This window comes from Parasteatoda tepidariorum, chromosome 6, assembly GCF_982258835.1.
Source record: "Parasteatoda tepidariorum strain Cologne lab strain chromosome 6, Ptep-v5.0, whole genome shotgun sequence".
Taxonomy (NCBI): domain Eukaryota; kingdom Metazoa; phylum Arthropoda; class Arachnida; order Araneae; family Theridiidae; genus Parasteatoda; species Parasteatoda tepidariorum.
The window spans coordinates 55,230,101-55,257,678 of record NC_141760.1 but is presented as its reverse complement, the minus strand read 5'-3'; the positions used below and the strand labels follow the sequence as shown (position 1 = coordinate 55,257,678).

General features: G+C 28.7%; 1 protein-coding gene across 2 annotated transcripts in view; it reads right to left on the bottom strand.

Moving 5' to 3' along the window:
- Nufip (nuclear FMR1 interacting protein 1) overlaps positions 1-24,750 on the bottom strand; it is a 29,401-nt gene extending 4,651 nt beyond the window's left edge. The window contains exons 1-9 of one of the 2 annotated variants that reach the window (XM_087165888.1): positions 23,113-24,750; positions 21,597-21,785; positions 19,590-19,700; positions 16,989-17,051; positions 13,245-13,327; positions 7,326-7,418; positions 6,242-6,501; positions 4,790-4,873; positions 1,496-1,615 (exon numbers count right to left, since the gene is read on the bottom strand). In XM_087165888.1, the coding sequence (XP_087022014.1) occupies positions 1,496-1,615; positions 4,790-4,873; positions 6,242-6,501; positions 7,326-7,418; positions 13,245-13,327; positions 16,989-17,051; positions 19,590-19,700; positions 21,597-21,785; positions 23,113-24,651 (2,542 nt within the window). In that variant the 5' untranslated portion in view covers positions 24,652-24,750. The remainder of the gene's footprint in view (positions 1-1,495; positions 1,616-4,789; positions 4,874-6,241; positions 6,502-7,325; positions 7,419-13,244; positions 13,328-16,988; positions 17,052-19,589; positions 19,701-21,596; positions 21,786-23,112) is intronic. The other variant, XM_043047001.3, reaches the window with a different exon arrangement.
- Positions 24,751-27,578: the final 2,828 nt, after the last annotated feature.

Sequence of the window (27,578 nt, the reverse complement as noted above, 5' to 3'; positions counted from 1 at the left end):
AAAGAAAGTGAGCCTATAAGTCGCAATTCAATATGCTTGCTTTAAAAAGAAAGTTTTTAACAATATTTTTTCACAATTACTAATTTGAGTGCATACGTCACAGTAAAAAATGTTATTAAGAATTCTTTTTTCTTCATATTCATTTAAAAACTTCAATTAGAATTAATACCAATGCCCTGTGTTTTCTAAAATTTAAAAGCCTCGAAATCAGCTTTCTTTTTTATATTCTGTTTTATATTTCACTTTAATACAATATATTTTTATATTGTATTTCACTTTAATACAATATATATTTTATTGAATATATTTTTAATTCTGAATGATCTTGCAAAGCAGTTTTTATTTCAATATTTCCATTTATTTCTTTTTTGTTAATACCGCAACTTTGTGCTATGTATATATGCTATAGATTATATAAAAAATACTAGCAACTTATTTAGAAAAGAATACATTCATTCGCATTAAAACATAGTAAAAATTACAACACAATAATTGGGTTAACAATAGTTTAGATTTTTTAATGAAATAGCTTTAGCAATAAATGATAACAGTTTCAACAATTTTTTAAATATGAACATCACTTGGAAAATCATAACATAAAATCCATTTTTATGATCAAACTTTATTTTTTTAAAATTGAAATGATATTTATTTCCTATAAAAACAAAAGTAGTTTTTTCTTTTTAAATAAAAGTAGTTTCTTTAAGGAAAAACACTATTTTTTCCCCTCTCCAAATGGTACAATTAGATAATTTTGACCTACATAACAAAATTGTTATGGTAAATGAAACACTGTATGGATGGTGTTTTCTACACTAGGGAACGCTGCAAGCTCGGGACTGCCTAAATTTCTGGGTCACTGTTTTAGTTGTATTTTAAAGCCATTTGGCATCATTGTGTTTTGAGATTCTTGCAAACAATGTATTTGATTACTTATTACTTATGTTTACAATGCTAACAATATTTGTGCTTACAATACTAAAAGCGTTAACACTAACGTAAGATCGTGCACAGCTTGCAACACGAACAAACAGTAATAAACAAATGGAAAGAGCGAGAAAAGCGAGTTATTCAAAATCTAGTAACCATGTCACTTTTTTTAATAATAAATAACAAAATAACTAAAGCAAATTTTCACTCCAAACTCCCCAGAATTACATAATAACATTAATATCTTATGAAATACGGCAGATTTGAGCTCAGAAAATATCTAATTTATTTCTTTTATTGAAAATAAAATTATCTGTTTGAAAACATCGCCTATCAGAATAACATGTAGTAAGCAGCTGCAAACTTTTTAACCGGAACTAGAGTAGGTGCCGAGCTCGAGATTGTTATTGTTTACATTTCTATTGAAAACACCATCCATTTCAGCAGCCTTAAAATTTGTTTCAATAACAAAATATATTATTACTAAAACTTTTAACTATATCAAATTATGACAACATATGCACAGTGAAAGCAAAGAAAAACTTGAGAATAATATTTCACAAACCTTGATGGTTTTCTTTAGCCAATAGTTTATTATCATTCTCATCACCGGAATCTGAATAGTCATTTAAGGAGACTTTTTGAATGGGAATTTCTAGGGGTGCTTCATCATCATCATCTAACTCTATATTCAAAAAATACAACACAAACATTTCAGCTTGAATGATTAAAAAAAAGTTTCCTTATTAATTAAGAAGTAAAACAATGTAAAAAGAATATTTGGATTTAAGATATATTTCTTTAATTTTATTTTATATATTTATTTTTTTGTTAAGATGCAAGACTTAATGTCCGCTTATGGCAATTTTCGAACAATTTTTTTCATTCTATGACTTTTAATCTTACAGAAGATCCCCTCCAAACCAAATCAGGAGCACATATTAGATGTAATTAGATTCTCCTTTTTTTCTGACCATCAAAAATATATACTTACTTATTCCCTGGTACTAACAGTTTGTGTTGGATGTTACCTTCCTAACAATTGTACTCCAAAGCTATTTGTCTCGCGTTTTTGCTTTATACTTTATTTAAGATCTTGAGCTCTCTCTCTTAACCACATCAATCCATCTCTTTTCCACGTTTCCATTGACCATGACACTGATCAATAAAGATCTTTTTCCGTGCACCTGCTTTCATTGTTTCTTTCCATGACCATCGTATTTTTGCGTGATTTTAATACTTCAAAATACCCAAGTATCTTTGAACTGCTTTTGGATTTTATGATTTAGCAGTTAAATATCCTTCACCACACATCACCCTCTGTGACTGGTCCAAAATTGATTCTTACACTTTTCCCTTCTCAAGGGATTAACATTTTTTTATTTTTTTGGGTCACGGTCACAGTTTTATAAACTCTTAAGTTTTGTTCAACACATTATTACTTTAGATCTTATTAATTTCTGTAGTGCAAAAAAAACAAAAAAAAAACTGTGGTTACCAGTATAAAGATTATGGTCGATTTCTGGCATCATATTATTTTCAGTTACAACTGAACTCAAATAATAAAACTCTTTAAGTCTTACCATCGTTATTCTTACGTCAGGCACCTGTATTAGATTATTTACAATCCATAACCATGTATTTAGCATTTTCTAAATTTATTTCTTGTCCAAAGGAATAGAAGGAAATCAATGAAGGCCTTCTAGCACCTAACCATCAAAACAATCTATCATCCGCAAAAGCAGAAACTTGCGTAGTTATATTGAAATTTTTTTTTATAACGTGTCATAGATCACTTTTTTTTTATTTCCAATAAATGAGATTTTAAAATCTATTTATAATATTTTTTTTTAAAAATTTCAATTCTTTTAAAGCACATATAATGCATTGTAATAATTAAACAATTGAGGTTTCAAAGAAAAAAGCAAACTAATGTTATCTCTTTATTCCTTCTTTGATATCATGATGAAATGATCACATACATAAAATATTTTTAGTTAAGAACATGTAGGGAAAAAAGGAAAAGGTATCAAAAGTCCTATATACATTTTAAAGCTTTCTAAAAATAAATTAGCAATTATGATTCAATAAGATAATAAATTTAATTAAGACCATTTGAAGCAATTTTCAATAAATAATTGAACGAATCACTAGAATGAACTTCCTAAGCTCCTTAACTCTGCATCTATAAGCAATAAAAGTGAATAAAATCATTGGATTTTTGCAACAGATGTTCGACAATTAGTTTTGGAATTACTTTTTGGATTATCAATTTTATACTCTTCTGTTTTCCAGTGTAGTTCAATAATTCTAGCTGAAGTAATTATAGTTTTTTTTTTTTCTTTTCAGTCTCGTGTTCTTAAAGTTTATACAAAGTTGTGCTCTTCTCTAACAAATCTGCATGCAATAAGTCGATATCACACAAGATCGAGAACTTAGGAAGAAAAAAAAGATGGTGCTGGTAAGGGCAGAATTTATATCTCATTAACAAGATTTTGAGTAAGTAATGAAATTTAAGTTTTAGATTAGTGGAATTCTGAGAAAATTTTGCTAGAATATAAATTATTGATTGCCGAAATTCAGCGAGTTAAGGGTCTTGGGATTTGCGGAATTCTACTAATTATTAACGGAAAAATCCCATGCCTAAGAAATGAAAGAAATAGTATAATAGTAGCAGAAAAAATTTATAACAAATTTAAAACATGTACAGTGGAACCTTGATTTTACATTTTTCATAGAACTAGTGTTAAAAAACACAGAAAATGTTAGATCAGGGTACAAAAAGAATAAGTATATTTTTCAAAAATTGACACTTTAGAGATGAATTACTTGAAAAAAGTATGTAATATTTATATATTTTTTGTCTTAAGGTAAAATTTCAATAGTATATCTCTCATTACTTTATTAATTTGATTTATGGTTTACATTTGTGCAAGTTTAAGAGATTTTAGGCTTTCAAACTTATAATTTTATGCTTTTCATGATCACCATTGGGAGTAGGCATTAAACCAGATATTGAAAGATAATGAATGATATGTGTGTTGAAGTCGATACACACGTCACCCCCTACGGAAGATCGTCAGACATGCAATTTTATTCCGAATGGCCATTGTTCCCACGGGATACCAAAAAGCTTCACTAAACCCATTTGTAATGGATTTTAGTTAACACTGCTAAATGCTGCAAAAATCAAATTCAAAGCTTCCAGATCATTTATAGTTATTTTCGAAGCATCTAGCAGGACACTGGAATCAAGAAAAGAAATGATTACCATACCAGATGCTTAATGCAACGTTCTTTAAATGATTTGATAATTCCAAGATTCAAAGGTCAAAGTCTGCTCGAAAAAATTCCACTCGTAAATTTTACAATTGAAGCTCCCATACTTCTTCAACCCCCTTCCCGTGCTTTGCCAATTCCATCACCTATCTGACATTGACTCAAGGGGGAAATCCCTTCTTAGATAAAAGGGCAATAAAATAGAATAGAAAGAATTTCAGAAAAACTACAAACAGCTATTAAACAAGTCTCTTCTTTTTTTTTTTTTTTTTTTAGAAAGAAAGGGAGAAAAAGAAAGAAAGAACTCAGCAAAAGTTTGTGCAAGCTTTGTAGATATAAAATGATTTTGAACTGTTAGAAAAACATATAAAGTGAGATTTTTTAAAAAAAAAAATGGTAATGAAAAATTCAGGAAAATGTAACATTATCAGTATAGGCAAATTTGGCATACCAGCAGAAAATAACGAAGGGAGCGGCATAACGTATGAAATGGACAACGTAAAACTAGGGTTCCATTGTATACTTTTATTTATCTAAATAATGAGATATACTTCTGTCATTAACTAAAATAATGAATAACCTTTCATATCTTGTTGATCAGTAGATGAATTAACTTGGTCTAATGATACTTCTAAAGTATGATTAATGGCTGCATCATCTGCCTCTAAAATAAAAAAAAGAAATATTAAGTACAAACATAAAATAACAGATTTATAGCACACTAATCTTTCATTTAAAGAATAAGAATAATATCAAATAATGAATGATAATAAACAACACTTGTATCATTTCAATATTCAGTTTATTATGTCATAAATATATTTATAAAGATATGCAAGGATGTCTTAAAATGTATATCCTCTTTCTAATGGGATTTGAAATTGTAAATAAGCATTAGGGTAAGAAAGCTATTTTAAATTTAAGACATTAATTTTTTGGTTTAAAAAAAAACATGTGTCTCCATTTATTTTAAACAATGAGATAATATAATTCTTTCATTACCTATTATTGTTAATAAAAAATGTGACTGGAATGACATTTTTAGGAAGAAAAAAAAAAAAACAATTTGCGGAAAAAATCTCATTTTTGTCTAATAAATTACATAAAAAATTTTATTTGCAAATTTTTTTCAGTATACAGGGTGACCTTATATGCGGATGACCTTATATCGAAGTCTGACTGTACTATTATTGTGGCTGATAAGCTGGCTACGTTTCAGAAAATCAGAATGGATTATGTTATGTCAAGCACTAACCAACAGATTTTTTTGGAGAATATAGCACTTTGGAGTGTTATGTTTTGATGATTCATCCTTATTTAGTTCACACTAGAGTCTGTGATCCTGTAGTTCAAAATAAATGAAAATTCATGCTTCAAACAGAATGGATTTCCTAATGTTCCCCTTTCAATAAAATTAATTTAAAAAAAAAAATTATTACTTTTTAGAGATCACTATGATTTTTATAAGCAGATGAAGTATAAAACTTCTTTACAACAGGAAAAAAAAACAGTAAAATATTAAACTAATGTTAAATAATAAGATGTTAAAGGAGACATATCCAATGTATAATATCTCTCCCTGATGACCTAATAATATAAATTTTTAATGGCAAATGATTTGTAAAAACATATAGTTAGGAATAAGTGAGAGATTTAAAGCATTTTATTTTTTTCTAAAAAAGCATACCATCTTAAATATATGACAGATAAACACTGAGAGGAATTATTAGTATTTATAAACTGATTAGTGTTTTTAGACAACCACACAAAAGAAATCATATAGTAAGAAACAATGTTAAATCTAATCTTGGTCTAAAAATAAATATCTTAAAGTGATACACTCATATTTGATTTCAGTTTAAATTAAATAAATTTTTAAAACTACAAAAAATTTAAAAAATAATAACAATAATACTTTGTTAGTAAAAATTTTTAAAATATACAGGGAAAAAATCATACTCTAATGACAATTAATACTAAGAAAAAGTCTATCTAAAATAGAATTAAAAAAAACAACAACTTTATATCGTACTTTCAAGTCCTGCATCAGCTAAACCTCCAATTTCAATACCATCATCAATAGATAAATGCTCATATACATTTTTCATCCCTCTAAATTTAGGTAGCTTTGTAGGACATCCACCCTCACCATCTGAGCCTGAGTCTTGAGCTAGATCAATTTCAGGAGCTCTTTGGAAAGGATTCCTAGGTCTCCTCTTGCGATTACTTCGATCACGTCGATTGAAGGAGTTGTCTTTATTTCTGTCTTCAAATCTACGTTTTCTAAATCTCCTAAAAAATATTGAAAACTATCTTAGAAATTGAAAATCACATTTAAAATAACACTAATATTTAAGACATGTTAATCAACATCAATAAAAGAAAAGATAAATTTTTAAAAGTTAGATGAGATTCTGCTTCCTTCATACTAATATATGTAGAATTACATAATTATAACTTCCTTATCTTATAAGGAACAAATAAATTTTAACACATTATATGTTTTCAGGAAACCTGAGAAATTTAAGGTAAAACAAATGTTTCGATTTAAGTTCTCAAGCCAACTGAAAAAGAAGAAAGCAAAAAACTTGGCATTAATTATAATTTTAATAAGTAATTAAAACCAATTCACACAAATTGCAAGTCAAAAAAAATCAAATGCCAGTTACAGAAAAACAAAGAAGTAGAAATGGCTAAAAACCTCTTATTGTCTATTTTATTATTAATTTTCGTTCATTTTTTTTTTCATTCTTTTCCACAAAGTTGTTCAAACATGATGTTATTACTAAACATGAATTTTGAATTAGAATTATCATTTCTAAACGACTTCAATTCGACAATATTCTTCTGTTTCATACTATTCTTACATATTATGTAAAAGAAATTTCCTCCGGTTTCTTTTTGCTTGCTTCGAAATTTCTGAAAAAATGTACACTATCATATTTAAAGAAACTTATGATCTTTAAAAGTATAAACAAACTGGAATATTTATCACCATATATTTTAGAATAAAAAGATTTTACAAAAGGGCATTTTTGCATATATGATTTTTAGAAAGGCCCAATTCTCAATTGAACATGAAAATTGAAGCACAAAGAATATATTTCAAGAATTACCCATGATCTTTTTCTTCAATTACTTCTCCACGAGCTTCCTTTTCAGCCTGTTCCGCTTTCTTTTTCAGAATATTTTCAGCAGTAGGAAAACGCCTATTAGTGTGAAGAGCAAATAAGATTGCAATAATTAAATAAAACACTACAATTTAAAAACTTAAATTAAAATCTTAAAAAAGTAAAATTAAAAAATATTTTTAAGATTTTTTTCCTCATTTGTTGTGCTATATTGTTCATTCCTTAATGATACAAAAAAGTTGTGTAAAAAAATTTATTTTTAGTAATAAAACTTAATGGTTTTTAGGATATACACCGACGAAAAAAAAATCTCAACAGCAAGAAGGAGTTGTGATAGTTGAATTAAATTTGGTGGGTTTGCTAATGCAACTATTAGATGATATTCATTCAAATTTTACACTTAGTGCATAAGTTTGGCGCCACTGTGAACATTAGCCGTGCGCCATGTGGGTTGTTGTACATATGTGTTCTACAGTTTAGAAATGTTATTTTCAGTTAAATTTTGACATAGTGAGTTGTCAATCAAGAAAGCCTTTAAAAAGACGAAGAAGATATTATGAACAGTTCACCCGATATTGTAGAAAGACAGGGGAGAAATACATCCACTGTGCATGATTGTTGTCAGCAGTGGCCAAAGGAAGGCACAGCTTCAAGAAGACCGGGTTCTAAGCCAGTGGTGCGCAAACTTTTTTCGACCGCGACCCCTTTTGTAGAGAGAAAATTATTGGCGACCCCTAGAGATAAATGTTCACAAATACGATGTATATTTCGAGCATTTCTTTCGTTTCATCGAATAAAAACATCATCATGATTGACTCATATTAACTTTATTTATAATTTTAAGAAAATACTTTTTGTATAACACAAAAATCAGTAAATTGCCCTTTAATGAGATGTATGTGGCTGCAAGTTTCTAATTATCTCATCGATGTTTGGATGTATGTTGCTAATTGCAATTCGCATATCATCTTCAGGTTTTAAACGCGAGTGGTATTTAGTTTTTATTGAAACTAGTTTGCTAAATCCAGTTTCACATAAATACGTTGATGCAAATTGTATTAATACTCTGATGGCATTCTTGCATAAAACGGGATATTGTTTTTCCACGGATAGCCAAAGTGTTTGGCAAGGCTGAGTCTTAAATTGATTTTGAAGAGTATAATCACTAATCAGATCTATCAATTGCTCTTTCTCACTAATTTGAAGCGTTGAACTGCATATGTCAAAGGAAAATGGATCACGAATCCAACCAAGATCGTTTTCAAGAAAATCCTCGAATCTTCTCGAAAAATTTTTCTTTAACTTTTCAATGTGATTGGAAATTATGTTTTTAAATGTAAATATATCTATATTATTTTCCTTGATAAAATCGTTAAAGCAAGGGAACATGTTGGTGTTGTTTTTATTCAGTTCAGTTTGCCAGAGACTAAACTTATTCTTAAAAGCTTGAATTTTACTGGCTGTAGTTATGATAGTTGAATTCTCACTCTGCAAGCTCAAATCTAAGTCGTTAAGTTTTTCGAAAATATCAACTAAATAGCTCAGCTTCCCTAGCCAAACTTCATTGATATAATAACTTGCCAATCTATGTTTCTTTTCGATTTAGAACATGTACACTTCATTTCTCAAATCAAATATCCGTCGTAGTATTTTCCCACAAGAAAGCCATCTGACTTCGATGTGTAACAGTAATTTCTCATACGTTGAGCCCATCTCATTGCAAAGTATTGAAAAGAGACGGCTGTTGCATGTAATGTAGTTAATTGAACTAACAGCGTCTTGTAATACGTTGTGCAACTCTTCATCCATATCTTTTGCAACAAGAGCTTTCCGATGAATCATACAGTGATTAAATACCATATGAGGTGCCACCTTCTGAATTAAGCCTCTGAGCCCTTTATTCGAACCTGTTAATGCTGTAGCACCATCAGTACAAACCGCAACACAGTTTGCCCAGGTAAGGGACTTTGTTTCAAAATATTCATTTATTACTTCGAATATTTTTTCTCCAGTTGTTTTTCCTTCCAAATTTTTGCAACATAAAAACGTTTCTGTTATATCGTCATTAAAAATAAACCTAACGTAAATAATTAGTTGTGACATTTTAATAATATCGGTAGTCTCTTCCAGTTGTAAAGCAAATACAGATGAATTTTGTATGCGTTTTATGACTTCTGACTCGATATTTCGTAACATTTCGGAAATCCAATTGCAATTAAACAGTGAGTGATGGCGCTTCACTCTTTATATGTACACTGTATGGTATGCAGCATGCAGGGATAATGCATTTCATAAAAATTTGGCGACCCCCAAAAAACTTCTGGCGACCCCCACAGGGGTTGCGACCCCTAGTTTGCGCACCACTGTTCTAAGCGACCATGAGGCACTACTCATAGGCAAGTCCGTCATATATGGCGTATGACTGTGGCGCACCGTACTACGTCTGCCTCAGAAATTCGAGCTACAATTGGCACTGCAGTGACACAAGGAATGTTTATAAATCGACTACTTCAAGTATAGCTCCGAGTGAGACGCCCTGTAGCTTGCAATCCACACATTCCAAACCCCTGCCGTTTACAACATGAGTGGTGTCGAGTTAGAGCTCACTGGAGGACAGAGTAAAGATCTATTGTTTTCAAATGAAAGACAGTTCTGCCTTGGTGCCAGTGATAGTCGTTTATTAGTTAGAAGGAGGACAGGTGAGCACCTGCAAACCGAACTGTCTCCAGCCCAGACCTACACCTGGAGTTATGGTTTGGGGAGCAATTTCCTATGACAGCAGGAGCACTCTTGTGGTTACTCCATGCACCTAAACTGCAAATTTGTACGTCAACCTGGTGATTCAACCTGTTTAGTTGCCATTCGTGAGCTGCATTCAAGGGGGTATTTCTCAACATATTAACATTTGCCCTCATACTACTGTTGTAACCCAACATGCTCTACAAAATGTAGACATGTTGTCTTGGTCTGCTAGATCACCAGATCTTTCCCCAATCGAGCACGTATGGGACATCATTGGACAACAACTTAAGAGTCATCCACAGCCAGTTGGCCCATGTTGGCTGACCAAGTCCAAGACTCATGGGCCTATGCCCATGTTGGTTGACCAAGTGCAACAGACATGGAACTCCATCCCACAAAAGGACATACGGCATCTGTATGATACAATGCTTGCCCGCTTGCATACAGTCATCCATATTGATCCTATGCTCAATGTGGGTTGTCATTTCTCCCACACTATGTTCTAAGAAACTGATATTGCTGAATCGCATTTCTACAGGTAAAGAAAAGTGGGGCTTAACTTTTTCTTTAAATTACACTAGTCAATACTTTGGTTTACTTTTTCTGGTGAATGCCAGAGAAGCAATTAAAACTATTGGTTCTTTTGTAATGCAAAATAGAAATTCCAATTACTTTTAGGTTACAATTCAGATCATAAGTCAGAAGACTTTGGAAAGCATGTGCAAACAAGAAACCTAAACAGCAAGCTATAATCGATTGATTTTTTAGTTATAATAATCCTTCTAATTTGTGCAATAAGTTAGTTTACTCCTCTAAGTTAGTTACTTTTCAGTAATTTTATTTGCTTCTACAGAAATAAAAAAGAGAGCACCAAAAGTAAGTTCACATTTTGAATTTCGTCTGAACTATAATATTTTTTCTTCCTTTATATCTTAGTTTAATTTTTGAAAGTAGCTGTGTTTATTATGTGATGCAGAGAAGTTGTATAAAATGTAAAATAAAATAAAAATTCATTGAAATGAAATATACATTAATGTATATTCATAATAGAAATTTAAGATTAGAAAAGATAAATAGTTAGCAAATATAGATAATAAAAAATGCTTGTGTATTGTACGATTTTTATCAAAAAAAATTCTACACTGTTAATGTAAATGACTTTTAGCATGAATAAATTTTCTGATCCCCTTCGAGTTGAAGTTAACGAGGTTCGACTGTTTATGTAAACAGGCTTCGAAGAATTTTTTTAAAGTAAGCAAAATACTTTTTAATACCTGAAAGAAAAGAAAATTTAAAAAAAATTCTACTGATCAAAAAAATACTCAAATTTCTGCGCTATTTTTAATAATATTCAAATTACACAAAAAGCTTACTTTCAAAACGAGCAATATGAAAAGGTGAAATTATATTAATTCATATGTTTGTGGATCACCAACTTGAAAAGGACTGTTTTGAAAATAAAATAAGAATTAAAAAAGAGAATGGAATTTATTTTCGTAAGTAAAAGAAGAAAGTAATATAATTATATTTCTCTTTCTTTTTGATTTGCAGTTTTTTAGATTCGTAACATATGAGGAATTCAAAATAAAAATGTAAATAAAAAATTTACAGAATGTAAATATTTAAGGTGATGAGAAGTGAACTTTTAACAACACTTAAATTAACCAATCAGCTTACTTTAATATGCCTTTTATCACATATTTTCTGTTGATTAATGACATTTTTTCAATCGTTTGTATCTTTCATTTCTTAAAGGAAAAAACACACAAAATTTCTAAATTTAATTTATAGTTATGATGATACTGCTTTATTCATATGGACCATTAAGATAACTCAGAAAATTTTTGTTCTTCAGAAACTTTCTTTCTGATAATCAATAGCTTTTTTTTAATCTTTTTCGTAAGTAATAGAAATTTTATATTAAAAAAACATAATAAAAAATTTAAAAGCAAACATGACACAGAAAAGTACACACATTTTTTTTTGAATTTATATTTTTCAGTATAATTAAATACACAAGATACAAACTAGGAGAAATATTTTTAATTACAGAGAATAACAACCTTTAGTTATGAAAATTGATTTCAAAATGCATAAAAAAATACTGTGGCAAATCAAAGTAGTTGATCACTACTTATCATATCTGCCTTTTTCAAAAATCCTTTTATAAGAACTTGAAATCCCAAAAAATAATAATAATTCAATAATATTTTAAAAGAAAAGATTCACTTGCAATTTTACTTCCTCAATCACTTGTAATTTAGTCAAGGCTCTAATTCGCCAGAGTAAGGAGACAGCTGATTTAAATCCTTTAATTCTCAATTAAAGATATAAGAAAAAATATATAATTGACTAAATTGCTGATTTTTGAAAATGGGAAAAAATAATAAATGAAATAATAAGTTAACGCTCATGAAAGAAAGTGTGTTATGTTAAAAAATAAAATCGGTTGAAGGAAGGATGAATGAGAGCAATTCCAAAGCATTAATTACTAATTTTCATCTAAAAAAAGTATTTCATAATTAACTGAGTTTTTAACAGAAAATTGCAACAAAGAAATTAAAGAGGGAAAAATTGATTCCATCCCTTTATACAATTGCCCTTTTTAGAAAATGAAAATAGACAAAGTATGTTCTTTACGAAAAAGGATATGTTAGACACTTAACATATTTTTCACAAGTGCCGGATATTCCATTCATTTTGCATTACCAAGGGAACACTTATGGAATGAAAGCACAGAGACAATCAGTCTATATACTCGACAATAAACCAGTCTGTAAGATTTACAGCATTCTCACCAAAATATACGTTTCGTAAGAAAACACATATACAGACAAAACATCCAGATCATTTTGAGGGTGTATGCTTACTGGCTTTGTACAATGTGTAATAGATCGTTTTGGCTCATAACAAAACTAAAAGTTGTAAAAAGAAAAAATCCTAAATGCCAAACTAATAATAATGTAGGAATAAAAAGTAAACAAGAAAAGAAATATTCTTTCAACAAGTTGAATTTTAATGTCCAATTTTAAAACAATTTTCGAATTTATAAATGGCTCCCTATTCTTCTTCAAAACTAAATTTTAGATGAAAGGAAAACCTATTGTCCTTAAGGTAAAAGACTTTTTATAATTAATGAGAGTTAAAAGTTAAATATTTTACCTTTTCCTCTCTTCTCTCCATTTCTTTATTTCTTCATCATTCTGTAATTTATTTATAACATCGGCATATCCTGTATCATGTTGCTAAAAGGTTCAATTTAATAAACTTTTATGAGCTACACTTATTATTTTTAATGACTTTTAAAATGAGAATTTTTTGTATCAAATGTAAACATAATTATCAAATAATTAAAAAAAAAAAGTTCTCATAATTATTCTCAGTCAATAGACTATCTACTAAAAATAGAGACATGTAAGTAACTAATTTTGCTCTCTAAAACAGGTCAAACACATTCACCGTATATCAAACCCATTGAAATTTAAAAAAAGAGCAAAATTTTAATTCTCACATTGAATAACACTTAATTAATGGCTCCTTAAAAAACATTTATAAAAATTTTGAAAAATCAAAAAGGAGATAAGCATTTGCAAGTTAAAATAAAAATGCAAGCATGTAAATAAATAATTCTGCAGGGTAAAAGCATTTTAATTAATTGGCATTAAATAATTTGGTGATCTGCTTGAATGAGAAATATGAACATTTATCCATAACTCAGAATGATAATGCAGTGGTTAATCATTAAGAGAATTCACTAAATAATAATTTTTTTTTAAACATAAGAGAATAATATTCAAAAATTAAATACATTGATGGACAAAGTAAATACTCTTGCCCTCTGAAAAACAGCAATTTTAGGGTTATGATGATGCTGTCCATTAATGTGTTAAAATGCATATAAGTTCATCAAAGAATAAAACAGTAGGGAACCGATAATATTCAAAAATTAAATACATTGATGGACAAAGTAAATACTCTTGCCCTCTGAAAAACAGCAATTTTAGGGTTATGATGATGCTGTCCATTAATGTGTTAAAATGCATATAAGTTCATCAAAGAATAAAACAGTAGGGAACCGATTATCCAGAGGAATCGGGACCATGGCTATTCCGGATAACTGATTTTTCCGGTTTTCTGAATCGCTTCAAAAAGCCGTTTTTTTATTGTTAAACCCAACTAAAAAAAAATTTTTACAAATTGGAAATAATCTTAGAAAGAAGAAAAAACGATGAAGTAATACGCTAATAATTATTTCCAAAATGATGGTAAGGTAAACATCTTTCAAAGAGGAAAGAAAAATTCTAAAATCTTATGAGGAAAAAATTTTTTTTTTAAAAAAATGGCGTGAAAATTTGTCAAATTTTGTTCCGGTTTTTTGGTTCTCTGATTTCCGGATAACGGGTTCTGTACTGTAGTTAGAATTGCAAAAGCAAGTTTTCTTTACTGAGTTTAGCAAACGAGAGTTTCAATTGTTTGAAAAGTTGAAAAACAGGGAGAAAAAGTAACGAAAATATTCTTCCCCTAAAATCTGAAAATTTATGAATACCCAAGTAAATACAGTAGAAGATAAAACATCAACAGATTGTGACTTTGCTGCCTGTTTATTTGTGAATATACAAAGTTCACATAACCAAATCAGGTTGCACAACAACAGTAATATTAACCATATTATGCTGCAGACAAGTTCCATATTCACAGTAAACAAAAGGTATAATTAACTAAAAAGGATATTTGAAAGAATAAAATTTGAAATAAAGATTGAACAATTTGAAAGAAATATACTTGAATTAAGCATTATTATGCAACTCCAATATGATGGTGAAATAAAAATTCATAAAGTAAAATTTTAAACGATAAATAAATATATACAAAATTTTTCAATAAAATACATGAGCTTTCATGGAACTAAATAACTAGGCACTATAAATATAAATTACTCCAATGAGCTTATATTATACAGCATTTAATTGATTAAAAATTTAAAAAGTTTATTCGTTGCAGAAAATGCATGACAATGAGAATCTAAATTCATATAAAAATGTATTCCATAAAAATTAAAACAGAAAATGAAAATACGAGAAAAATACTCCTGCCATTTAAATAAACTTAATTATGTTTATACTGTTGAAGCTTGTTAATGCTATTTACTGTATACACAGCACTTCAGAGGTTTGATTAATTGATTTTTCTTCCATAACAAGCCATTGATACTTAAGAGATTCTTAAGTGCTACAGAAAATAAAAGTGGGGGGAGGCAAAAGAAAGTTACAATGCATCTCCATCGTGGAAAATAGAAAGAGGGGGGGGGATAGCACATCGGAAGATTTATGTAATCAAAATTAAATTTTTCTGCTGTGATGAAAATAGAATGAGAAAATGAAAAAATTTTTTAGTTGTATTCATTAAGAAATTTTGATTGAAATCTGTTGAATTAGGTATTATTACTGAATGAATCAACAATCACACTTTTTTCCTAAACATAAAATATTTGTTTTTTATGTATATTTTTAAAGTATGAATTTGCAATATCTAAAATAAGGACTCACTCTCAGTAAAAAAAGAAACAAGAAATTTAGAAGTCCTGGGTCCAAAGGAGTCTAGCCAAAGTCTAGCACAATCACTACAGTAGTTATTAGAAATAAATTTTACAAAGTCAAACAAAATTACTTGGAAATTCCTCTGAATATATATATATACATCATTGGTTTGCAAAAATATACTGCTCTCTTTTTCTCTGTCTAACAATAAATAAATAATTATTATCAAATAAAACAATAAACTACCTTAATATAGAAGGGGGGGATTCAGGTAGTTCACAATTTTGATAACAAATACATAAATAATTTACATATGAAGTAAGTTTTATGTATAAATAATTCTACCTTGCAAAAATAAGTATATTATAAGAGTGTACTACAATTATTTCAAGTTAGATAATTAACAAAACAAAAAAACTTTGAGCAGAACATAAAAAAAGAATGATTTGTCTCAAAAATACATCCCCAAATCTGCCAGCTGCTACGCTTTTTGCAAAATATATTATACAGTGGTTTAAGAACCAAAGCTTTCAAACATTTTGGTAATTTTGCTAACATTTTAAAGACCACGATGAAGCTGCATATGACCTTTTAAATCATTTATTTGTACTGGCGAGAAAAATAAGTTTAAATTAATAAAAAATAATACATTAAAACATATCACGGCTACCACTAGGATAATTTTTAACAAAAAGAGTAGAAAGTTGGCAGCTCTATGATACAAAAATTGAATTTTATGAAAAATTTTACAATAATGTGGATGGTAACATGTAATGGTGATTTCCAGTCCCAAAGTTACTTTTCTTAGCAGTTATGGAGATAATTTCCTGCAGTACTCTCTATGAAACATAACTATCATTTAATTTTTTAGTTCACATCTTCTTCACACAATATAAAAAGATTCAACATATTTAATTCTATAAAAATAAAAGCCAAGGTATGTAAAAATAATTAAGTTTAGTGACATTAAATTATAAAATATTCTAGTGGAAAATTGTTTTAAAATTAATGATAAAAAAAAAATATATTTATTAACACAAAAAAAAATAAACTGCCAACAAATTAAAAAAAAAAGAAATATTACCAGAAAAGTAAAAAAACTACAAAAATCATCATGGAATTTCAAAACCTTTCCTTAGTTACACTAAAAGTCTTAGAAATTATGGTAAATTCACCATTGGGATCACTGAAATAGAAACACAAGTGAAAATAAAATAATCCTATATTAATGCTAGAAAATGTATAAGGAATTAAAATTAACTACAAAGCTCTCTTTCATCAAAATACATTTCCTCACTTCAAATATAGCTGAAAATGAAAATTAAGAATTATATAATGAAGAAAAAAATATATTTGTAAAGGCTCTTACCATTCTTTGGTGGAGACTTACAATTTTCGGATGGGCTTCAAAGATACAACCCTGATAATGGCACTATAAAAATATATATAGATAGATATAGAAATATAAAAATTAAAACCGATTAAATTAGCTATTCTGTAATTTTTCAAAAAGGTAGTATAATTAAATATAGTGACCTTGTAACACTTAGAAATTTATTTGTTTGCACTCAAGGCACTAGAAACAAATAATAAACTAAGTAGTGATAAAAATATCTGTGATAAAATAAACTCATTATAATTAATACTATGTAACAAAAAAAAAGTTAATGTCAAAATAAATCTTGACATCAAAATGCTTGCAGATATCATTATCTTTACTTATCTAATATGAAGTCACTGATAATTTTAGAATTATTATCAGCTAAAATTAGGTTAACTAGACACATGTAGGATTTGATTAATTGAGCTGGCTTAAATGATCAAAGCAAGTACTGAAAAAAATGTGAGTTTAATTACATTATTTCAATGAAAAAAATTAATTTAGAATGTTTTAAGAATAAATGAAAGGATTAAAACTAAAAATTAAGGTACCTAGATTTCTCTAAGAATTAAGAAAGAAATTAGTCGATTAACACAGTAACACAGAAGTTAATGGAAGTAAACACAGAAGATCTCATGGCACAAGACATCTCATGGGTAAAAGATCTTAATTGCTCTTAGATAAGTATCATAAAAATTCATAACAAAAAAAATTTTTTTTTGTTTAATACTTTGATAATTTAAGAAAAATAAATGGCCAGTAATTATGAGATTTCATATAATATAATTTCCAGTAGGTTACATGTATAATATTATTATACTTAGGGATCACACCAGTAACGAAAATAGGACCCACCAAGGTATTCATTTAGCAGTTCAAAAATTTAACATGACAGACAAACTTCTAAAGAAAATAAATCGAACTTTGCGATCACATAATTCCTTTTTGGTACACATCAAAAAATATTAATTGCCATCTATAATATTCCGATTTGCACTTTGAATCAGATTATTCCATAAAACAACTCAGATTATTCTTGATTATTCCATAAAACAACTTACAACACACAAAATGATTTATTTTACTGTTCTATTTACAAAAATATAAAATCCATCAATAAAACCTAAAACATTCAAAGATACAAAATGGTGCAAAGATAAATATATTAATGCTCAAAAATAAATAAATATAAACTTAAAGTTCTTTTTGTTTTTTCACCACAGAACACTCTCAAAAAAGCAAAACAAATCGTTACTATAGCAACTTAATTTTATGAACTAGATCAAAGTTAAAAATTAAGCAGACTATAATTCTCAATCTATATAACTATAATAGCTAATTAGGTTCAGCAATCCATAATGATTGAAGATCATTTGGCCATGCAGGCGTGAACCCTAATTATAGTTGTAACTTGTCAGTCTGGTCATTGTAAGTACAATTGCAACTTGAAATACGCTGATTTAAAGTGCTTGTTTTAAACACAATGATATAAAAGCAACCTTATCAATAAGTAGCACTTCTAAATTTAGCTTAAAAAGAACAGACCATAAACTAGTACATTTGTTAACCGTTTTTTTTTTTTTTTTGCTAAGTGATATGTTGTAACAAATCTCAAATCCTTTTCATTTTTACTTATACGATTTTAAACAAAAATTCTTTAAAATATATTCTATTCTAAACAAAATATTCCATTAAAAAAACATAATCAAAAGCAATAAGTCCTCGTATCTATTTTTACTGAGATTATAATGTTACTTTCTTTTTATCTTAGAAAAAAATTATTTAATAAAAAAAAATTGCAATTAAAAAATTTACTGGCAAGTTACACAACTTTTTCAGTTACGGGAAAGCAGCAAAAATAATAATTATAAAAAATGGACAAGATGTTTGATTTGGTTTATGTTTGTAAGCTTACATACATTTTATTAAATCTATTCTATCATGGAATATGGTAAGGAATGTTTTTTTTTCTGTTACACTTAAAACACAATAAAACCAGAATTTTCAAAAAAACTGACACGTAGAAACTTTTCTTGTCACAACCAGTTGATAGCCACATCCATACATTATTTGTAATTAATAACAGTTCAAATTATATTTTGCATATTTAATAAATTAGTTTCCTGATAAAATGTATTCTTACAACTATATCAGGGGTCTGTCTAGGTTTTTCTGAGAGGTACCTATTTCGTGAAAATTTAGACATAATTTGTGAAATTTAAAAATTATATTAAAAAATCAACACAAAAATATGAATTAAATGTTTGTTACAGGATACAAAAATAAAATTTTAAGAAAAAGTAATTTGTGAAATGACCGTTTTCCTAAAGTTGAATTTGTGAAGGTACCGCTAAACAACAGTACATTTGGCCTGGACAGACCCCCGAATATGCATGTACATTTATTTAAAAAAATATTATGGTAAATTAGACAATTGTTGAATTAAAATAACATTGAAGAAAATAATAAAATATAAAATTTGCGTATTTCCTCATATACATATAAATACATTAAAATTATAAAGTATTTAATAAGCTTAAATATAGTAGTTTTTGAAATATTTTTAAAAAAAATAATAAAAACACTCACTTTTATATGCAATGCCATGTGTGATTCCAGTTCATCATTTGAACAAAAACCTCTGTCACAGGTGTCACAATTAAAAGGAAGCTTTTTCCCTTTGTCTTGCCATACTTTTGGCTAATAGTATGAAAGAAACATAAATAATAATTAATTAATCTAAAGTTATAAAACTAAAATTAAACAGTTACATTGGTTGACCAGTTAACATTGACTATAACAGAGATGGCGAACCTTTATACACCAATGTGTCATTTTTTCTAAAAAATTGTTTAATGAAATCACATATGTGCCGTCAAATAATTTTGACTTCATGATTATTGGGAAAATACTAATACTAAATACTATCAACTCAAAACTCTTTATTTACATTGAAAAGAAAATACATTTTGAAATGTCTCAGTTATACGCGTAATTCAACTTAAAGTAGCATCAGTGGGACTTCTGTTATTGCAGATTAAATGACAAATAACTTATAGGTTGTAAGATATTAGTTTAAGCAGGACAGTTGGTTTTTTTGCTGGTTATTTATTGTTAGCTTGTGTTTTATGGTTATTAATTGTTTTTCAGCATTAATTGTTAATTTTTTTTAATGATTATCTATACTTTTGCATTGTGTGTGCAAATAGTCTACTTTTCTTGTCTTTCTCTTTTCAGAATGAAAGTTCTCTCATGAAATCATGCTCTAATAAGAAAGTTAATACAGTTTAACATAAATAATAAAATATCTTCATTTAAAAAATCTAAAGATTGACTTTGTTTAGTAGCTTTTAATGATATGCACTTTCTGCTTATCTTCTTCGGTAACTGCTTAAATTTCAGTCATATTCTACATCATTTAACAGAATAAACTTATGAAGTATTTCATTATAAGCAAATCATTTTACATGAATCTACAAACCATGGCAAAAAAAAGATTCTAAAATAATTTCAGAATTACATTAAATTGAAATAAAGAAGTTTAAAATAATCAAATATTGCTTTACTAAGACAGTGTTTTCACTACAGCGCGAGAATGCGAGAATCTCGCATATTTATTTCTTTTCTCGCATAAAAAAATTATTAATGCGAGAAGTTCTCGCACTCTATTAATGAATTTCAAAATGAGCGAATCTCGCAAATTTTGGAAAAAAATTCATCTTCCGCTATTTAAATTAAATCCTCCGTTTCACCTTTCTTCCTCTTCCTTGATCTTTCCTTATTTTCAACATCGGTCCTTGTTATCATGTTATCAAACTTTCCTATTTACCAGTATTGTCCAGAACCAGTGCGAACAGCAGAACACAATGCCCCCCCCCCCCAGAAACCCTTTCAGAACACATTTCTCTGCAACCACATGTTAACCATAGGTAAGGTTTCTTCATTTAAGACATTTAAATTTCTTGTGCTTGAATGTAAGTTGGACAAATACCTTGTTAAGGCAACATTTTCTAGTCCGTAATGGACAAATGAAAATGAAAATAATGTCGGTAGGAACGGTCAAAACAAAACAAATACGGATATTCAACGGTTATGGATCAAATACTAGCATGAAGTATGAACATGAAAATAACTTCTTTATTCTATAGCATAAATAATTAAAAAACCTATGCGGGCAGGTGAAGAGGATAGGAAAGGGCGTGCACAATGCTACAAATTTACTTAGTGCTTCAGAATAGTTCAGCATCTGTTGCACCCAAAACCAAATTAAGACAAAATATACTAACAGATTGACTGATAAGCATTTGAGCAACCTAATGAGAATTGCTCATGAAAAAGTAGTATAGAACATTTTCCATATGATGATGCAGCAAAAATATTCAATGCTTTAACAATTAGAAGACGTTAAGCTTAAAAATGAAATATTTCTTTTCCAAGTCTATTCGTGTTTTTTTTTTCATTTTTAGAAATCTCACCTAACTTTTTTAAATCTCACCCACTTTTTGGAGAAAGGGTGATAAATTTTCACCTACTTCTTTTCTGTAATGAAAACACTGTAAGAACATTTATAACAAAAAAAAAAAAAAAAACACTTACAGCGTTTCTTCTTGGCTTGTGAGTTTGATTTTTATTATCTAATTTAGCCTGTCTTATTTCTTCATTAATTTCATATTTCAATTTATTGTACTCATCCCAAACTGCTGGATCATTGGTGGCTCTCGCTTGTTTAAATAACATATTTCTTTTATGGAGGGCCTTTTGAATATCTTCTGTCATCCAACCCTGCTAAGAAAAAAAAAATTTATAATAATTTATTTTATGTTAGTAATTTATTTAATTATTTTAACAATGTAAACACATTTTGAAATATCATTGAAGCAGACAATAACTGCCAGTTTCTTCTTACAATCTAGGTGGCCTTTTGAAAAAAGTGAAAAAAAAAACAATATGAAGGTAAAAAAAATAACCAAAAATACTTAGTTACGAATCTAATTCATATTTCTTAGTTATAGTATAAAATATTCAATTTTGTTTTCAACTGAAGCAAAAGGTTGTTTATGCTTCCATTGACATTTCTATCGATTTCTTAACATTATTTCGTAACAGTAAAGCTCATTAAGATGATAAAGTTCATATTACCAAAAATATTTATTTATTCAAAAAATCAATCGGTGTTTAATTTTTTTTCATCGATTTCGTAACAGAAAAGCTCATTAAGATGATAAAGTTCATATTACCAAAAATATTAATTTATTCAAAAAATCAATCGGTGTTTAATTTTTTTTTCTTTCTCAAAGATCCTAAATGGAACAAACAAGTCGGGACGCTGGCAAACCATTGTTTATAAAATTGGCCTGTTCCAGAAGGGGTGGAAATTCTGCACCCAAAAAATTCTTAAAGCCTAATATTTTCAAACAGCAGTTTTTTTTTTAGTTTAAAACTTCACCCAAAATTTTCACTATTAGTATTAATAGCACTATTTTTTTAAGTTACACACATTTTCAAAATGTTTTTAGAAAGTCAAGTTTGCACACTGTTAAACATTTTCGGCTTAACTAAGAAAAAGATTCGTTTGATTTTTACGAATTTCTTGAATGATTTTGCTTATGAATTATTAAACTTTATAACATTTTTACGTGTAACCGAAATCAAAATATATTGAGACATTAATAAATTTACAGTCATACTCATAAAGAACGTAAATTAATGAATTTAAATACATTAATAAATAAAATTACCTGTGTTAATTACATTTAACATAAAAGAATATATTATTTTTCAGCAGGTTGATATGTCATAGGGAATTTAAAAATAACCACCCTGTATTTTTTGCCTGAAACCAAGAAAGATAGGAAACCAAGAAAATAAAAACTCATGTCATCACTATAAAAGCTTTGAGCATAAATAAACAAGCAACACATTAAATTAAATTTTTGATATTCAGTTACTACATTATTAATAAATTTAAGCACAAAATAAATATCAAAATATGAGCAAAACTATAATTAAATCAAACCAGACTCTCATATTTTATGTTAAATACTGAACTAATAGCGATAAGTAGGTATTGTTATTCTTTAATCAAAACAAAACTTTATTCCTTAGAACTTACCATTTTATACTCAGAAGCATTAATACTGGATTCAGGATTGATTTTTTGCAAATTCTCAAAAATTCTTTTGTTTCTTTGGTGTTTCTGTGGAGAATTTTTACTATCAATTGATTCGGAATCTGAAATGGTAAACTCTGGAATAGTAGAGCTAAAATTAGACCCAGGATAGTTATTTGATTGAAGGAAATTAATATTTGTAGGTTTTACTTCAACACCATCTTTATTAGATACAGCACAAACATCTATTAAATTCTGATTATTAGGTTGAAATGGTGGATTTTGCTCTTCGCAATAATTAGTTTTCTCTGATCTGTAACTACTTGCACGATAGTCCCTGCCTTGGTTGAAATTATTGTTGTGAAAATTCCTTTTTTGTGCCTTGCTTTCATGGAATCTATTTACATTCTTATGATTTAAATCATTTGTAAAATGATGATGCTTGTTTTGATTCTGAAATGAATTATTACATTTTGGTACAGAATCCCCATTAATTGGAATAAAATTACCATTATGCGGTGAATTAAACTTTTTGGAGAAATTCATATCACCCTGATTCATGGGAATTTCATTGGCCACATTTGAATCGTGAACACGAGCATGTAACATATTATTGCTTTCAGCCACATTAAAAATAGCACTGGGATTTTGAAAAATGCTTGCATCGGGTACGTTTGTTTTTTGAATTGGATTCCAGGAATTTTCTTGCGTCAAAGCAATTGAATTCTTATTGGCATCGAAATGATTCTGATTTCTTCCCAAATGGTTCATAGACGGTGGAGGTGCATTATTTGAAGAATTATTACCAGACCAAGGTAAATTGTTTGAAGTGTTATTACCAGACCAAGGTAAATTGTTTGAAGTGTTATTACCAGACCAAACTAAACTACCACTCTGATTATCTATCATAGGGGTATGATTTACAGGAGGTGGAGGTCTGTAAGGCTCATTGTTTGAAGAATTATTATTAGACCAAACTGAGCTACTATTCCCATGATGCTGAGAGGTAAATGATTGAAAATCCGATCTAGCTGGTGTTTGAAGGGCGGTTTGATTTTGGGTGAAATTATTTTGCTGATAATTTCCAGTAGAGGAGTTGGGTGCAACAGTTAATAACCCATTATAATTATTTTGTGGATGATTACTTGAATTATTCCAAACTGAAGGCTGACTGTTTTGAAGTGGCGGAGGAGCTTGAAAACAACCAGTAATTTGGGTATTTTGCACATTAGGTATCGGAGGTGCACTGGTGAAATTCTGATTATTAATCATAGGTAAATTCATTGGTTTATTATTCCACATTGTTTGCGCAGTGTTCTGCACTATTCCTAATCCAACAGCAGTTGGTGGCGGTAAATTATTTGGAGGTATTACATTGAACGGTAATGGTGATGGATTTGTTTGAGGCACGTGCATTCCGGCATTAAACATGTGCTGTGGAATCTGTGATGGATTCATAGGATGCGATGGGAATCGCGCAGGTACACTGTTATAGTTTGGAGGAGGCATATTAGTATTTACGATAGTTGGATTAAAAGCCATGGTAAAATTAACAGTCTGTTTCACTAACGCATATATTAGCAAAAGGTAAACAAAAATGTGTAGATGTTTTGATTTTTGTTTACATCTCACAATCACGGTTATAGGCAAAGATGTATCGTGATTGCTGAGGCAGCCGAGAGAAAAGGATGCATAAAGCCAGGGAACTATTCTTACTGCACCCAAAATAATCGGGCTAATTATATTGCGCCAATCAATTCATCTTTGAAGTCTGGAGGTGTGTGAACTTAAAATATTCTTATTGCTTCTGGATTGGCTCAACTGTTTCGCTTACTGCATTCGATTGAAGCATCCACGATCACCGTTGTGATCAAAAATATAACCTGATTGGAGAGTTTTTATACAGAAAATATATAATCCTCTTTATAACGCAGATGCCTCTTCACCGATGATTCATTTGAATTCGCGATCGCAACGCTCGAGTACGCCGTCTAGCGGGAGCCTGTAAATATCAGACATTAATTTATCACGTTTTCATTTAGTTCCATCAAAATCATTGACTGAATAAGACGCCATTTTTTAGCAGCAAATAAGAAACAAAATTTCCCTAAGGAAAAGGCCGAAGAACTTGAAAAAAAATCTCCAGAATATTAGTAAATCTTTCAGGAACAGAGCACGCCAAACATTTGAAGAAAAATTCCTCAATAATTTTTAATTTCTGTTATCAACAAACTTGCAACTGATGACTTCCGATTTCGGATACTGTTACAGATGTGTGTATAAAGATAAAATGCATTTCTTCTGTCTTCAATTCATTACGAATTAAAGTGAAGTCAGCATTGCTTTCGTCATTCCAGTGAATAAATATGAATTCAGAACATACAGAATTGTAATAGTTATAGCATATTCTTCTTCGTTATGGAATAGTATATATTTCTGTATCCATATAATTCGGAAAACAACAATAAAAAATTCTCCAAGTTACTTGAAATAGTGCCATTTGTGCTGATTCTTAATTACTTTTTATCGTTTTCTTGGTAAGTATTTTTTAGTTTTGAAAGAATAAGTTCAACTAGAATTCAGCTATTCTGTTTTTAGCTACATATTCAAATTCATATCAACTATAAAATTTTGCTGTGTACTATGTTATCTAAAAGTAATGAAGGGTTAAACTATGTATCTATTATTTGAGAATAAAGTTTTCAAACAAGGAACTTATCATTTTGGAATTCTCCGGGAATTATAAATCAAGTAAGTGCACTGATTTTTACAATAAAAAATTTGCCTGTAAATATTTTTTTTCATTTGATGATGGTTCTCTACAGAATGGTTTTTTACGTCTGATTAAGAACTATAAGAATAATAAAAAAGGAAACAATATGAAAGTTTTTATTTCAATGTAAAGAATTCTTAAAATCGTTTTTTTATCCTAAGAATTCTTTATTTTCCGTTTTTTAGTTTATAATTTTTTGATAAAAATTGTTCTCAAAATACTTTTTTTGAAAAATTAAATGGTATAACATTATGTGTTTATGTATACTTGTATATTCCAATGTTTGAAGTAATATGATTCAGAAAAGTATGGAATAAAAATTCGGTACTTACGTATTAACGCCACCGCCGCTGCAGATTTGGCGGTTTTTAAGTGCCGCTAATCTACACTTAAAATTTTTACGACAATTCATAAAATAAAACACTTTATTTAAAATCAAAATAGTCAATCGGATTTCGGTGGAAAATGAGCCGATATAGAGTTTAGCATAGATTCAAAACAATCATATCGCCATATGAACTCTGATAAATAAGATTCCAAATGAAATAACATTTCCATAACGTACGTTTACCAAGATAAAGTTTTATGTTGTGGGAATTGGTACATTTTCGTTTTTTCGGTAAAACATTTCCCTCCTAAAAAAATACAATTGCATCTTGTTTTGTTTTTGGCAAATCCCAAAGACGAATTTTTGTAGCACTAAAAATGGCGACAAAAAAGAATTGTTTTTTTTTTTTTGTTTTTGTTTCATCAGCATTCTTTATTTTACGTTTCTTAGTTTCTAAATAATGATTTTTATTGAAACTTGAAATTTTTTGATAAAAATTGTTGTCAAAAAACTTTGTTTACAAAATTAAATTTCATAAAATTATGAGGCTTTTGTATACTTTTTGTTCATTTTAATTTTTGAAGTAATATGATTCTTATAACTATAGAATGTAAAGTTTAAATGGGCCTTTCATGTTATATCATTAAATTTAGTAAAACTATTTCTCGGGCATTAGGTTTTAACTCTTATAAGAATATACATATTTTTTTCTGTTAATGTACAAATATTTTTCCGATGTGTTTTGGATATTCCTTCTCTAATAAAAAGAGATACCATTTTGTTTTCGTTTGCTTAAGAAAGAATATCAAGCATTTTTCTTTTTTAAATTTAATTAGCCACAATAAAGAAGGAACGTTGCAATGCTACGTGCTACATTAACGACGTCTCCAGAGTAACTGAATGACTGTTCATATAGAAATCGCAGGTATTAGTCTCATATAACAACGAAAATTTAAAAATCATTTCTAATTATTAGACAGTAGGGGAGAGTGGGGTCAATTGTAACAGGGTACGATTGTAACAGAGCAAAAATTTCGAGTGTCGGGTTCTAGATTTGGTTCCTAGGTGGCGCACAAGGTGCATTTAACAAATCTACATGTACACCCCTGATGGCAACCATTTTTATGTACTTTTGAAAGAGTTACATCGCAAAAGATATTTTCACGTCACGCAAGTACTTTTTTTGGTATTAGAATACTATATTATAACAAAGTAATTTTGTTTAAACAAATAAAAATTAGTAACCGAATATGTAAGTGGACACCTTAATTAACATTTCAATAAAAAAAGATTAGTTTTGCTAATTAATTAGCATTGTTTTTAACAAATGAAGCTGAAATGGCGTCTTGGGGACAATTGTAACAATAA